The sequence below is a fragment of the Lepidochelys kempii genome, chromosome 7, assembly GCF_965140265.1.
Source record: "Lepidochelys kempii isolate rLepKem1 chromosome 7, rLepKem1.hap2, whole genome shotgun sequence".
NCBI lineage: Eukaryota > Metazoa > Chordata > Testudines > Cheloniidae > Lepidochelys > Lepidochelys kempii.
In genome coordinates this window covers 104,655,464-104,671,711 of record NC_133262.1, presented here as the reverse complement: position 1 = coordinate 104,671,711, position 16,248 = coordinate 104,655,464, and the positions used below count along the sequence as shown (strand labels likewise).

The window sequence follows — 16,248 nt, the reverse complement described above, 5'->3', positions numbered from 1 at the left end:
GCAGTTCCGCCTTCAAATGCATGATTGGTATCAGCGTTACCCTGTTAGACAGCCCCATCAATGGAGGAAAGGCTATAACACTCACGGAAGGAGACCACCCTTCTCTTCCTCTTCTGCTAACTCCAAACAGATAGCTTAGATGCTATAGACAATCAACTCCTTGGTTAAGGCCAGCGACCCCCTCATTTTGACTTCTCATACCTTTTGGCAGTAGGTTGTCCCAATTCCTAAGTAAGTGCTTAGATCGACATTACATCAGATCAGTGGGTTCTAAGCATGGTGGAACTGGGGTATACTCTGCAGTTCGCATCTATCCCTCCTTCACATTCCTCTCCCATCCCTTTTCAGGGACTCATGAGGCCGTACTAATTCACGATGTTCAGTCACTGTTACAGTTAGGGTCTATAGAGGAAGTATCTCCTCATCACCAGGGGAAAGGATTCTATTCCTATTTTGGTTGAGAAAATAAGCCCAGGGAAGGCCTCAGACCTATTTTAAACCTACGGAAGCTCAACAAGTACATTTTAAAAAATTTCATATGGTTACCGTAGCATGCATTATCCTGTATGTAGACTACGATTGCTTTGTTGTCCTTGTTGCTTGCTTCCATGTGATTCATCATTCCATCATTCAGTAGTCACAGTAGATTCTTACAGTTAGTTGTAGCAGACATTCATTATAAGTTTACCCTCCTCCTCTTTAGTCCTCAGTCCCTTGAGTTTTCACAAAGAGTATGGCGGTGGTTGCAGCACATCTCTGAAGGATAGGAGTCCAGGTGTACACATCTGGGTGAGTGCTTGGTTCAGGTTGGTCCAGACAACTAGTACCAGTGGCCATTGAGAAAATTCAGTTCCTCTTTCATTTGGGAGTACTGATCAACAAGGAGAGAAATCTGTTCTACCTGTCCAGAGAATCTGATTCAGAGGAGTAGTTCTCAATTTGACCTGAGTAGGACAGTATTTGTCTCAGGCCAGGTTTCAGGAGATATTGGACCCATGCGAAGACTTAAAGGCGTATCCTTGTATTACAATGAGCGATTGTCTGAAGCTTGTAGGTCACATGCAGCTTTTACATATGTGACTCATCATGCCAGACTTCACCTCAGAATCATGAATAAATGGTTGAAATCTGTCTATTGTTCCTCTTGTCATCTGCTGGAGAAGCTGACTCATGTACCAAGAAGTGTCTTGATGTCCCTGGACTGGTGGATGGACCCTGCCAGTGTATGCAGTGAGGTTCCTTTTGCCCCAACTGTGCTCTCCATTATTCTAGTTGTATGTGATTCATTTCTTGGTTGGGGAGCTCATGTAGAGAACTTTGAGACTCAGGGTCTCTGGTCAGTGTAGGATTCCTCCACACCAGTGTTTTGGGAGCTTTGTGTTTTGAGCTGTTCACCTGGCCTGTCAAGTTTCTTCCCCACATCAAAGGTTGTTCAGTACAGGTGTCCACAGACAACACAATTGCAGCGTTTTATCTAAATAAGTAGGGAGGAACTAGGTCAGACTCCCTTTGCCAAGAAGGAAAGAGCTTCCAGTCTTCCTGCATCAGGAGTTATATAATGCTCAAAGCCTCTCTCTTTCCTAGGTCTCAGAGCTAGCTAGCATACCATTTTTCTGCAGATCATTCAGCAGAGACCATGAGTCATCCCTCAGTCTGACATAGCAAAGTCTCTATTTTTCAGATTTTGGGAATGCAACCTGACAGGAAATGTCATCAGTTCTGTTCAAGGATAGGTCACAAACCAGGTAGGCTACTATTCTGGAAGGGGAAACTTCTGTATGCTTCCCTTCCCTATCCCTATGGTCCTGAGTTTTGAGCAAGTTTAGACAGGATCGTGCCACAATAATTTTTATAGTGCCATCCTGACCTTGTCAGGATTGGTTCTCGGATCTGTTAGCCTTTCAATTCAGGATCCTGTAATGCTCCCTCAGGTCTTGGATGTAGTTTTGCAGGACCACAACTGTTCCAGCCCTCTCAGCATGCGCATGACTGCATAGATGCTCAATGGTTAACTCCCCAGGAAGCTCTCTGTTCGAGTTGGAAATCTGCTTTAAAATATCAGGAAACCTTCTATACCTACCCCAGGAAATAGCTGATGGAAGAGGTTCCCAGTGTGGTTCCAGCAGAAAGATACCTCTCCTTTATGGGCTCCAATTCTGTTTATACTGGTTTACCTGCTTCACCTAACAGATCAGGGACTTTGCAAGTTCACTGAGAGTTCATCTGGCAAATCTCTTCACATGCTTCCACGTGTAGAGGGAAGATACGTCTTTTCAACTGTGTGACTGTTAGGTTCTTGAAAGGTTTGGACAGTTTCTTCCCACCTATTTGAGACCCCACACCATTTTAATTTTAATGGAACCCATTTTTGAACCTATGTCTGGGTTTTTTCTTTCTCTCAATGATGGTAACATTCCTGGTAGCTATCACTTTAGTTGGGAGGGTAGTAGAACTCCAGGCTTTGGTGGGTGACCCTCTTTACATGGTGTCTTGTAAAGATTGTTTGCATCGACACCCCATATTGCTTACCAAAGTAGTATAGATTTTTTTTTTTAAAATCTCAATCAGACTGTATATTTACCAGTCTCTTTTCTGAGATGAGGAAAATGTCATACTTTGGATGTTCTCAGGGTGCTAGTCTTTTTCCTGCATGGGACTAAAGAGTTGAACATCTCTCTGCAATTTTGTGTCTCTTGCTGACAGGATGAAGGGCAACCTGTCACTTTGCAGAGGATATCTTTCTGGATCTTCTCCTGTATTTGTCTATGCTATGATGTTCTGATGTTCCACTGCCTCAAAGCGTTTTGGCGCACGCTGCAATACCATAAGCAGCACTGGCTGCTGCTTTTTTTTTCCTTTTTTTTTTTTTTTTAAAAGGTCATGACACTTGCAAGGCTATGACTTGGTTGGTTCATACCTTCACTGTCATTATGCTCTCTCCCAGGCCTTAAAGAGACTATGCTAGATTTGGGAAAGTGGTATTGCAATCCTTGTTTAGGTAGGTTCCAATATCCTTCTCCATCTGGAACTGCTTATGAGTTGCCTAAAGTGGAATGGGCGAGTGCAAGCACTCGAAGGAAAAATTGCATACCTGTTGTTCTTTGAGATGTGTGGCGCATGGTGCTTCCGTGACCCACCCTCCTTCCCCTCTTTATCAGAGTCACAGCTAATACTGGTCTCTGGTGTGAAGGGACTTGGGGGTTGCTCTGCCTCTTTATGCTGTTGGCTAGCAACATGAGAGTGTAGGGGGCACGGTGCTGCCCTGATGGGTTTTGTTATGCGAAAAAGTTCCCTGCTTCAGTTGACTGGCACATGAACATACCTAAAGTGGAACTGATACATGCATCACCGCTCAGAGGACAACAATTACCGAAGAGGTATATCACCGTTTTATTGTAGTAAGAAGCTGGTCAGGGAGGGGCACTGTGCTAGAACCATAGAGTGTTAACAGCTTTAAGTGCTAACAAGCTTACCTTCAAACTGTACTAGCTTGGCTGTCTGGGCAGTCATTTATGAATAACTAATCAACTCAAACTGTTTTTGATCTAACTCTGTGGCTGCTAACAGAGGCACAGAAATGTTTTGAAGGTGTTTCAGTGAGAAATATAGCACTTGCAGAATTTTGGCTTCTAAATATAGAAGAGACCGAAACTAACATTGTGATACCCTTTCAGTCTAAATGGGTGTAAAGTGCATTTGAGTTAAAAGCCAGCATGTACAGTAGAACTTGAGAATTCTAAACACCTCGGGAATGGAGGTTTGTAACTCTGAACAAAATGTTGTGGTGGTTCTTTCAAAAGTTTGCAGCATAACATTGACTTTATACAGTTTTGAAACTTAGTGTGCAGAAGAAAAATGCTGCTTTTAACCCTCTTAACTGAAATGAAACAAGCAGAGAAACAGTTTCCTTACCTTGTCAGTTTTTTTTAAACTCCCCCTCCCCTTTTTTGTGGTTTATGCTTAACACAGTTCTGTACTGTACAGTATTTGCTTTTTTTGTCTCTGCTGCCTGATTGCGTACTTTCAGTTCCCGATGAGGTGTGCGGTTGACGGGTCAGTTCGTAACTCTGGTGTTCGTAATTGAGGTTCTACTGTAACTTTTTTCCCATTAGTTGTACAGGAAAATTGCAGTACCATGGAAATATGAAAACTAACAGTTGAACTGACATACTGAGTTTGTATTGAGGATATACTCTTGAAAACAGTGCATAACTTGCAATTCATCAAATAAAACTAACTTTGTAATACAGGGAATGGAAAAGAACACAGTTCTCTTCTGCAGATTGTAAAATCAAAACCATTTAATATTAGACTTTGACTTAGTTGAGTTCTTAATTGAAGTAGAGACGTTCATAGATATTGTGATACAAGTTCAAAGTTCGTGTGAATTTAGCTCTGCTACTTCAGTTAACATTAATGAAAGTTGAACAGTTAAATGGTTGTATGATGCACTGTAGCTGGTTCTTCCCAAAAATTGATCAATGGCAAACTTATTTTAGATATGCTAAGGCTCAGAATAGGTCATCACTGAGTTTAAACAGCAGCCAGGGATTAGAATGGGAGTGGCATACAAAGCACTACTTTTCTGGTTGCTCAAGTCCAGTGTGAGGCCTTAATTGAAACTGTCTTCATTTTGTTTACAGGGATAGTTGTCAGATAGTGTCATCCATCCCATTTTGCAGTCTGAGGAGGACAAGGTCTGAACCAGCATGGAGACAGAATCTCCTCTTCATTAGAGGAAAAAGTAAGATTGGTGTGTTTTTTGTTTTTGTTGTTTTCTTTAAATCATCGTAGTGTGGAAATTAGTATTGGAGTACATATCTTAAAAAGCCTGCCAACAAACTTAGTTTCTTACACTGGCATTCTTCTGATTTTTCTAATAGCAGCTACTGACCTGAACAATGTTAAACAAATACAAATAGGCTTAAACACCTTATGTATACTCTTAAATCAAACTCAGCACGCTGTTTAGTGCATGCCACCTTAACAAAACTATCTACCTGGCTGGTGCAACATAATAAAGCAAACCCACACCATTCTGGCTTTGCCTGTCAACATATTTAACCCTTGAAATTAGGGACTTTGGACAGTTTTTAAGTGCTACCTTTTCTATATTGTTGTACTAATACTGACTTTTCTTGTCTAATTGTTCTAACTATTTTCAGCCCTTGTGATCCACTTCCCTACTTTTCCCCCCCTTCATTCCCCGTACCTTTATCATTCCAGTGTTCTCTTCATACTGTGGAACAGGAGCTAGGTAAAGATGTCAAGTCTGTACAACCTTCAGAAGACTATGAAGCGATAAACAGTATTCCATCTTTGGAATCTGTTTATGAAGTTTTCAACTTAAATTGAAGGAGAGCCTGAAATCTGAAGGCATGTTTTCATTTCCTCTTGGGATATCCCTATTCCTGCGTTTTAAAAAAAAAAAAAGGGAAAAAAGGTTGCTTAAGCATTAATCAGGATGTTTGCCTAAAAGTACGCTATCCTTTTAATAAAACTTATGGTATAGTATGCAACCATTATGTTCTAATAATATTTTCTAATTATTTATAGCTTTCTGCCCAACACAATTTACTTCAAGAAGTGCACGATGACAGAACGTGGAATTAAATGGGCTTGTGAGTATTGTACATATGAAAATTGGCCATCTGCAATTAAGTGTACCATGTGCCGTGCTCAGAGACCTAGTGGAACAATTATTACCGAAGATCCATTCAAAAGTGGTTCAAGTGAAGTTGGTAGAGATTGGGATCCTACAAGCATCGAAGGAGGCAGCAGCCCTTTGATATGTCCAGATTCTAGTGCAAGACCAAGGGTTAAATCTTCTTACAGTACGGAAAGTGCAAATAAATGGTCATGCCACATGTGCACGTACTTGAACTGGCCAAGAGCGATAAGATGTACTCAGTGCTTGTCCCAGCGTAGGACCAGGAGCCCCACAGAATCTCCTCAGTCTTCAGGGTCTGGTTCAAGATCAGTCCCCTTTTCTGTTGATCCTTGTGAAGAGTACAATGATAGAAATAAACTGAACACGAGAGCACAGCACTGGACTTGTTCCGTATGTACATATGAAAACTGGGCTAAGGCCAAGAAATGTGTGGTATGTGATCATCCCAGACCTAACAACATTGAAGCAATAGAACTGGCAGACACAGAAGAAGCTTCTTCAATCATAAATGAGCAAGACAGAGCTCGATGGAGGGGAAGCTGCAGTAGCGGAAATAGCCAAAGAAGATCTCCTCCTACAACCAAACGTGAATCAGAAGTGAAAATGGACTTCCAAAGAATTGAATTGGCTGGAGCTGTTGGCAGCAAGGAGGAACTTGAAGTTGACTTCAAAAAACTAAAGCAAATAAAAAATAGAATGAAAAAGACTGATTGGCTATTTCTAAATGCTTGTGTTGGTAAGTTGTCTGTCTTTTGTTATGTTAGTATGGGGGGGGGGGTGGAAAGTAAAAAAACACAAACTTACAAGGTGTAAACAAGCTCTCAACATGCTGTTTTGTTACGGTACTACAATTTCAGTTCACAACTGTACTTAATAGGTGAACTGAATGTTGCAGTTCCTGAAATAACATTTAGTGGTGGTGCATGGGGGGGGGTATCTGCAAACTTGACAGAATTTGGCAAGTTATCTTAGAGATAAGTAGAGCCATTTTGTGTGTGACTAGTTGCATGAGCTCTTCTGACTTTATGGGAGTTGATATGGAATAGCTGCAGAATCTGTTTTTATAAATATATTATTTTAAAAAAATCAAAGAAGCAACTTTTGCGCACAATAGTGTGAAAAATGCTCTACCTGTGTATTTAAAATTGCTGCTCTGTTTACTGTTACAAGATGTACCAGTAGAATCACCAGATGTAGCTTGGGAATATTTTGTAAACAGGGTAGAGCTTCTGTCGGCACAAGACGCTCAGTCAGATGTTAAAAATAGCACAAAAATATGTAGCTCCAAGAAGCTGCATGCACAATACTGACCTTGAAAATGTTGTGTTAACATGAGTATTATGATGTAAATATTTACAAGATTTCTGAACATGCTATATATACCCAACTGACTTCAGAAATTCACATACCAATTTTGTTTCAGAGTAGCAGCTGTGTTAGTCTGTATCCGCAAAAAAAAAAGGAATACTTGTGGCACCTTAGAAACTAACACATTTATTTGAGCATAAACTTTCGTGAGCTACAGCTCATTTCATTGGATGCATGCAGTGGAAATACAGTGTGGAGATTTATATACACAGAGAACATGAAACAATGGGTGTTACCATACACACTGTAACAAGAGTGATCAGGTAAGGTGAGCTATTACCAGCAGGAGAGCGGGTGGGGGGGGAAACCTTTTGTAGTGATAATCAAGGTGGGCCATTTCCAGCAGTTGACAAGAACATGTGAGGAGCAGTGTGGGGTGAGGGGGGGAAGGGAAGGGAAATAATCATGGGGAAATAGTTTTACTTTATGTAATGACACATCCACTCCATCTTTATTCAAGTCTAAGTTAATTGTATCCAGTTTGCAAATTGATTCCAATTCAGCAGTCTCTCGTTGGAATCTGTTTTTGTAGGTTTTTTTGTTGAAGAATTGCCACTTTTAGGTCTGTAATCGAGTGACCAAAGAGATTGAAGTGTTCTCCGACTGGTTTTTGAATGTTAGAATTCTGATCCCACTGAGGGTTACCAAAAGAAACTACACCATCTGCTCAAGAAACTCCCTATAAAAGCACAAGAACAAATCCGCACAGACACACCCCTAGAATCCCGACCATGTCACAGCAAACCTGGTGGCTGAACTTTGTGACTTTATCCTCACCCATAACTATTTCACATTTGGGGACAATGTATACCTTCAAATCAGTGGCACTGCTATGGGTACCTGCATGGCCCCACAGTATGCTAACATTTTTATGGCTGACTTCGAACAACGCTTCCTCAGCTCTCGTCCCCTAGCCCCTTCTCTACTTGCGCTACATTGATGACATGTTCATTATCTGGACTCATGGAAAAGAAGCCCTTGAGGAATTCCACCATGATTTCAACAATTTCCATCCCACCATCAACCTCAGTCTGGACCAGTGCGTACAAGAGATCCACTTCCTGAACACTACGGTGCTAATAAGCGATGGTCACATAAACACCACCCTATACCAGAAACCTACTGACCGCTATGCCTATCTTCATGTCTCCAGCTTTCATCCAGGCCACACCACACGATCCATTGTCTACAGCCAAGCTCTACGATACAACCGCCTTTGCTCCAACCCCTCAGACAGAGACAAACACCTACAAGATCTCTATCAAGCATTCTTACAACTACAGTACCCACCTGCTGAAGTGAAGAAATAGATTGACAGAGCCAGAAGAGTACCCAGAAGTTACCTACTACAGGACAGGCCCAACAAAGAAAATAATAGAACGCCATTAGCCATCACCTTCAGCCCCCAACTAAAACCTCTCTAACGCATCATCAAGGATCTACAGCCTATCCTGAAGGACAACCTATCACCCTCACAGATCTTGGGAGACAGGCCAGTCTTTGCTTACAGTCAGCCCCCCAACCTGAAGCAAATACTCACGAGCAACCACACAACAAAAACACTAACCCAGGAACCTATCCTTGCAACAAAGCCCGTTGCCAACTGTGTTCACACATCTATTCAGGGGACACCATCATAGGACCTAATCACATCAGCCACGCTATTAGAGGCTTGTTCACCTGCGCATCTACCAATATGATATTCCATCATGTGCCAGCAATGCCCCTCTGCCATGCACATTGGCCAAACCGGACAGATTCTACGTAGAAGAATAAATGGACACAAATAAGATGTCAAGAATGATAACATTCAAAAACCAGTTGGCGAATACTTCAGTCTTTTTGGTCACTTGATTACAGACCTAAAAGTGGCAATTCTTCAACAAAATAACCTTCAAAAACAGACTCCAATGAGAGACTGCCGAATTGGAATTAATTTGCAAACTGGATACAATTTAACTTATGCTTGAATAAAGACTGGAAGTGGGTGTGTCATTACACAAAGTAAAACTATTTCCCCATGTTTATTCCGCCACACCCCCCCCTCCACTCCCATTCGTCAGATGTTCTTGTCAACTGCTGGAAATGGCCCACCTTGACTATCACTACAAAAGGTCCTGTCTCCTAGCGCCCCTTCTCCCCCCCGCCCCCCCCGGCTGGCAATAGCTCACCTTACGTGATCACTCTTGTTACAGTGTGAATGGTAACACCTATTGTTTCATGTTCTGTGTATATAAATCTCCCCACTGTATTTTCCACTGCATGCATCCGATGAATTGAGCTGTAGCTCACAAAAGCTTATGCTCAAATAAATGTGTTTAGTCTCTAAGGTGCCATAAGTACTCCTTTTCTTTTTGCCAATTTTGTTTTGTATTTTAGTGCTTTCCTAAGGAAATTCTGGATAATGCTCCCAATGCTGGTAAAGAACAGAGACATGAGAGCAGGGTTTTCTCCAGTCATTGACTTTATGAGTTAATTTTTGTGATGTAACTGCCCAGAAGCAGAAATTTTGAGGCTTATGCATACGAGTAGGTTAAATACTTGAAATTTACAATGATTTTGAAGTAGGATGCTTCTTTTGAAATTCCAGCTCTAATAGTGTTTGTCTCATACCATTCCTTGATGTGTCATGAAGCGACTTCATTGCACTTGGCATTGTTCAAGAGCTGATTTGTGAAACACCATTATGTAATCTATTTGGCTGCAAGTAAATGTTCTTATTGTGTATATGGACGTGCATTTCAATGAGCTAAAAGGCGCAGTGCTCTCCTTTGATGGGTAAAGAGTTTCATGCATAGACTTCAAGCTTTTATGTCCTCCTTTTGAAAGAAGGCAGATTCCTCCCTCATAATCTTTCAAATGATGGTAGCCATTAAAATGTATAGTGGACATGTTTTTTCCCCATAGTCGCTTCTTTTCACCATCCCTTTTCCTTCCTCAGATAGCACAGGTAAAAGAGATTTTTCTTGCATGCCAGTCATGTGTAGAGTTATTGTTAGAAATTCTTTGTTTGCCCTATGGATATCTAGTTAGCGCTTTTTTAAATACAGTCTTATTAGATGTCAGATCAGTGAAATACGATTTTTTTTTTCCGTTCATGATGTCTGAAAGATAGAAAAAATTTCCTCTGGGAAATCCTGCAGTATTTGAATCTTCCTTGTATTCTGAGATTTGAAATATAAAATACTTGAAAAGCTTGTTCCAGAACAGTGATAACTAAATTGCTGTCTGGTGTAAAACTGCAAAAACAATTATAGAACATCCTATACATACACTACTTTGTATAAGGCTATAGTAATTTGCTTGTTTCTTGAATTACTTAAATATGAATGTATTTTGAAGGTGCCTTGTTCTAATAAGGCCCTTAGTAAGGGATCAGAGTGACCAAAACATCAGATTTACTCTAATAGATACGTTAAGTAACCACGAAGTTTTAAAAGCCTCTGGGGGAATCCAGAATGCCAATTGTGAGTAGCATGTGCTGAACTTTGCAGGTCTCATGATGAAGATTTCATGGATTTTCCCCTGTGATACTTCTTTAAAAGGTAATACTTTCATATGGAGGCCAATAGTTACTAATCTTGTGCAATTTAAAAACTGTTGCATTTTATGTATTTTGGATTTAAGCATTTTTAATATGTTCTATATAATATGATAATATAAGGCTTATATCGTCCAGAGAAAACCACTTCTTAAAGACACCAATAACGATTACTGATAAAATATTACACTTCTGCTTCTCTTGCAGTTCAGTTCAGTTCTAACTCCTCAGCACCGATGTATGAAAGCATCTGAGCAACTTTAATTAAGGGCTTGTATATATTAGGAAAGTTGAACCACTTTGTTTAAATTTAAAATCTACTTAGTTAAGCTGGTGCAACACCCTAATGTAATTGTACTTAAACCAGTTTACCCTTGCTTAACTTATCAATGCAAACTAATATACTTACAAATGAAGCTAAACTAATTTGAGTTAAATTGATTTAAGTGCACCTGTGTTAGAGGTTTGCACCAGTTTAACTAGATCAATGTATTTAAACTAGTGCAATGGTTCTGATTTAGACCATGTTTTAACCAAAGGTACAAAAATAGGGCAAGGAAATAAAATTTTCCAACAAAATTTAAATGTTCAAGAGGGAAACCCATTTTGTTCCCCTTTTGCTGGTCATGTTTAATATCCTGTGTACCAACTGTACTGTCTAAAGATCTCCCAGGGCTTGAAAATGGTAATGACTGATTTTAGAGATGAGGAAATGTGAGGCGCAGAGGTTGTGGCAGTTGGTAAGAGAACCCTGTCCTCCCAGCTTCATTGCTCTGCTCTAGCTTCTAGATCATGTTGCCTCTCGAACATTCAGAATTACACTAGACACACAAAGATTTGCACCTCAACATGGAGAATATGTTGTGCTTGTACACAGAGGCAACAAACTCCAGAGGCACATGTTCTTGATGCAATGATCCTACCTTCAATCCTATATCTTGGGAGGGGCAGCAGTTTCGCTCTTGCTGATTTTGGTTGTCATTGCAACTGCACTTACAGTCATAAGTCTGAAGGAATTTTTAAAACTTAATTTGTCTATTCATATAATCATACCCAATATTTACGTAAAAAAATGTTAAGATACTACTGTTCGATGCTATAATTAATTTTGAGGTCAGGCTGTTAATAAAATGTTGTTTAACATTGTCATTAAATACTCCTGGGGGAATTCTGTGCCAAAAAATTAAAAATTCTGCACACAATATTTTAAAATAAATAACACAATATAATCAACCAGTTTCAATTATTTTGGTAATTTATTTCAAAATACCTGTCAGCAAGTATGTCTGTAATAATACGGACAACAAAAAAGATTTAAGAAATGTTCTTGACAAATAGATTCCTTACTAGGCATTTTAATACTAAGCTTTTGAGTAAAAATTCATTTAAACTACAGTACAGAAACATATTTTTGCCCCCACCCCTCCACCCCTCAGAAGCAGTGCAAAGGCTTTGGGGAGTTGAGGAGGTAACATAGGAGCTGAGGAAGAAGGAAGTAATTGCTGGGAAGGAGCCTGGGTGTAAACTTCGGAGGGTTGTTGGGTGTGGGTGGGAGAAGTATGGAACAAGGATTGTTTTGGGGTGGAGGGATTGTTAGAGAGTTGGGGAGCCTCCCCCATGCAGAACCTGGCTGACCCCATGTCTCTCCCTCCATCCCTGTGCCCCACTTAGCCACCCCTTGTCACCATATGTCCCTGTACCCTATGTGTCCATGCACTCCCACTCCCTTTCAGCTGCTAGCTCTTGTGCCCCCGCCCTAGTCTGTCCCCCCATAGCCCTTCTGAACCCCAGTTTATGACCCCCCCTCCCCCAGGAACTGCATGTGCCCTGCTCTGTCCGTCCCCCCGTATCCCATGCCTTCTCACCTGGCCCTGCAAACAAGGTGCTGTGAGGAAGGCAGTGTACCCCTTTCCCTCTCTGTGGCGGACAGAGAGGGCTGCCCTCTCTTTTGGTGCCATAGCAGCTCCTGGTGGGAGAAAGGTGTATGTGCACAGAATTCCCCCAGGAATAAAAATAGTCCAATGAAGTAAGCAGCACATTGATGTGTTGATCTTTGTGAAGACCTTTGTGACTCTCTAATGAAACTACTTGGTAGATAAAAGTTTAAAGCAGGGATAATCTAAGGAAACTAATATTCAGTAGCCTGTAATATGGGTTCAAAATATTCTTCTGACCTTACTGTTCAAGGACGAAGAACACGTTTGATTCTGTGCTTGATGCCTCATTCTTTTAACTCATTTTCAATTCTCATTAGAATTGCAAAGTTTCAAATGATCAGGCTCTTTAGTTAGCATATTCTGTATTTTCCAGTAAAACTAGTGCATGGTCATTATAAGTGATGTGAAAGTGTTTGCTTATCTGAAATTTTCTAAAGGGAATCCATTAATGTTGCTTTATAGTTCCAACTTGGCAGACCACCTATTCCCTTTGCTCTGAACTGAGAGAGAGAGTGTGTGTGTGTGTTTTTAGTGCTCAGAGTTCTGTGTCTTGAAAGCTATTCAGGAAAATGTTTGCTCATTATACCCATAACATGCTTAAATGTGGCTTAGTCTCTTTTTACTTTTGACTCAAGTTTGGCCTAAATTGTCCTGCCATATTGTAATGTATCATGGTGGTATCAGTAATGTAACATTTTGCAAACATGCAGTATGAGAGCTTTGGGAAGGATAGACTTACAATGACCTTTAGACAAGTTTAAGAAGCAAATGAAATAAGAAGGCTAAAATGGAACTTGCTTCTTGTACAAGGTTAGAAATGTCTGCTATTTTAAAAAAATTTTTTGTTCAGGTATATCTCCCTCCAAAGCCAAACCCCCATCAATGTTCACTTTCTACCACACCTCACTCAATTCTCCAATGTGTAGCTAAGCCTTCCTTTCCAAGGAACTCTAGTGACAAAAGATATAACAATGGCCTTTGGTTTTGCCCTTCTCGTAGCTTGCTCTTTCTGATGCTTTGTCAGTTTTAGAGAGATTTTTTTACTTTCGCTTTTCCCAATGCCTAGTGGAGAAACATTGATAGGCTGGCATAAATAACATGGCCATATTTCCAGTCATGGATATTGGGTCACTGTCACTTGCACCTCTAGTTCTCAATCCTGCAAGTGGTTTACAATCATAATGAGACAAATGACAAAAGAATGAATTTTTTCATTATTACCTAGTCAAATTAGAATACTTTTAAGATATTGGCATTTTGTAGCATGACTTTTACTTTCTATACCATAAGTAACCATTTGAATTATCCCAACTTCCCATTATAAGTTGGTTTCAGAGTAACAGCCATGTTAGTGTGTATTCACAAAAAGAAAAGGAGGACTTGTGGCACTTTAGAGACTAACCAATTTATTTGAGCATAAGCATAAGCTGAGAACTAGTAAGCAACATTCTTATCACTCATAAAATAGTTTACAGTTGATTTCTCGATGATAAAATACATATTTTCCTTCTATTTTAGTTAAGTGGTACAGTATATGAAAGTTTTAAATGCAAGCAACTAAATACATTTCTTATGCACATCCAAAATATTTAGACTAATCTGTAATAAATCTTATTTTTCAGTGTATCCTTAAAAGGACAGTTAGTTCATTCCTAGTGTGCCAGCATATGTCTCTCGTTAGTTTTGTTTCATCCCTGAGTTTGTTGTGGTTGTTACAGGCTGCCCTGTTTCTTCTCTTCACTTTGATTTTTTACTAATGGTATTATATGTATCTAAGCATTCATAAAACTGGCATGCTTTGCAAACATGGAGTATGAGGTCTGTGAGAGAGTGCTTGGACAAAATGCAGCAACCATGGTACCTTGTTGGAGGTGCTGAGAGAAATTATGTGAGAAAGGAGGAGATCCTGCTGCGTTGCAGAGCCTGCCTTTTTCTTTTAATGTTGGGAAGAACGATTGGCTAGTTGTAGTTATTTGGGGTAGCAGGATGATTTACACATTGAGGATTTGTCTACATGTACAGCACTACAGTGGTGCAGCTGGTGAAGACTCTCTATGTCTATGGGAAAGAACTCTCCGTTGAGATAATAAAACCACCAAGCTCCAGGCCAGGTTTCTGCAACACCCCTCCCCCCCTGGACTCCTGCCTGGACTTGGAGCACCTGGACTTAGGGCTTCCGCTCAGTGTCTCCCCTCTCCCTCCAGCTCCTGCCTGGGCTTGGGGCACCCACTTTTCAAATTGGCCAGGGCCCATGCGTTAATCCACCATTGGCTGTGACTAGCAGTTGTGAGCAGCACTGGAGTGATTGGACCACCTCCACTTCCGGGAGCCTCTTCCAGTTGCAGGAAGCTCTGCAGAACTGAAGGTGGAAATCCTGCTACCCCCCTACAACAGCTTTAAGACCCCCCGCCCCCATAGTCCTATTTTGGGTTGGGACCTCCATGGTTACAACACCATGAAATTTCAGATGTAAACATCTGAAATAGTGAAATTGACCAATTTAAAAAAAACCCTCTGGCCATGAAATTAACCAAAATGGACTGTGAATTTGGTAGGGTCCTATATAATAGATGTTCTCTGTGACTTACTGTAAGCCGTTAGAGACTTGTAAAGATGGTAATATATTTGTGATGAACAGGCTACCAAGGGAATTGGTGCCTTTTTAGGAGTCTTGCTTTAGCCATACACTAATTATTGAGTTCTGTACAGGGTCACTGGGTAACTTAACGGCCTCCAGGAGGTCAGACTGGAGGATCTTCTGATCCCTTCTGAGCTTAAACTCTGTGAATATGTAGTATCTTGTCACTTATATGTAGGGCTGATAGCACTGCCTATTAACAGGTTTGCCCAACACTTTCCCTGTTTTTGGTTGCTTCTAACTCTGGCTGATTGGCTGAAATTTTCCATGCCTGCTTCCTGCTGATTTGTTTTTGGAAAATTTCAACCAAAGTGTTTCAGCTGTTTCTAGGATAAAGGCTGGGGAGAATTGCTTTGTCCATGTTAAATTCTGACAACCTTTTCTGTGGACAGATTTCAGTGCCCTCCTTGAAATTTGGCAGAGGACAGCTTTTGTGTCAGGAATGTGCCTTTAGCTGTTTCAGTGAAAATCTACCCAAATTTGGCTAGGTTGAAACCTGTTGGAAAAACTTCTGTTTGCACATGGTTAATAGAGACTTGCTAGGTCTTTGTAGCCAAAATCTCCAGAGAGTCCATTGCTCTGCCATGTTTCAACCTGATACTGAACAGGACTTTTCCTCAGTTGCAGCTCTGGGCTGTTGTGTGCTGGGCACAGTACTGAGCAGGGAGCCTTTCTGTCCTTTGCCTGTCCCTGCTGTTGCCCAAGCAGTGTGAAGGAGGAAGCTACCTGATGTGAATGCAGAGGGAACAAGAACCAGACCTGAGGGAGGAGTGTGTGTGTGTGTGTGTGGAGGGAGGGTTGAGTAGATTAAGAGAGGGAGCCTAGGGGTAGGGAGAGACTGAGAGTTAAGGTAGGGGGAGAGTTGAGGGCTGGCTGGGCAAAGAGACTGGGAACCAGTAGTATGGGGTGGGCACGGAGAGGAGAGAGAAATCTGATGAGCAGCCAAGGGATGTGCAGTGTTGGTAAAGAGAATGGGGCAAGGAGTTCAGAGTGAGGGTGGAGAATTTGAATTTTGGTATTGAGAGTTTGGTTAAAAAGCAGTTGCAATGGGTGAGCGAAGAGCATATGAGGGCCTTGGCAAAAAAGCCTTGGA

At 41.0% G+C, this 16,248-nt stretch overlaps 1 protein-coding gene across 6 annotated transcripts in view; it reads left to right on the top strand.

The window, feature by feature from the left end:
- Positions 1-16,248, top strand: part of ZRANB1 (zinc finger RANBP2-type containing 1) — an 83,400-nt gene that overhangs the window by 21,677 nt on the left and 45,475 nt on the right. For 5 of the 6 annotated variants that reach the window (XM_073354110.1, XM_073354109.1, XM_073354108.1 and 2 more), the window contains 2 exons: positions 4,644-4,744; positions 5,557-6,407. In XM_073354110.1, coding sequence (XP_073210211.1) covers positions 5,594-6,407 — 814 coding nt within the window. In that variant the 5' untranslated portion in view covers positions 4,644-4,744; positions 5,557-5,593. Of the gene's footprint in view, positions 1-4,643; positions 4,745-5,226; positions 5,377-5,556; positions 6,408-16,248 lie in introns of all 6 variants that reach the window. The other variant, XM_073354105.1, reaches the window with a different exon arrangement.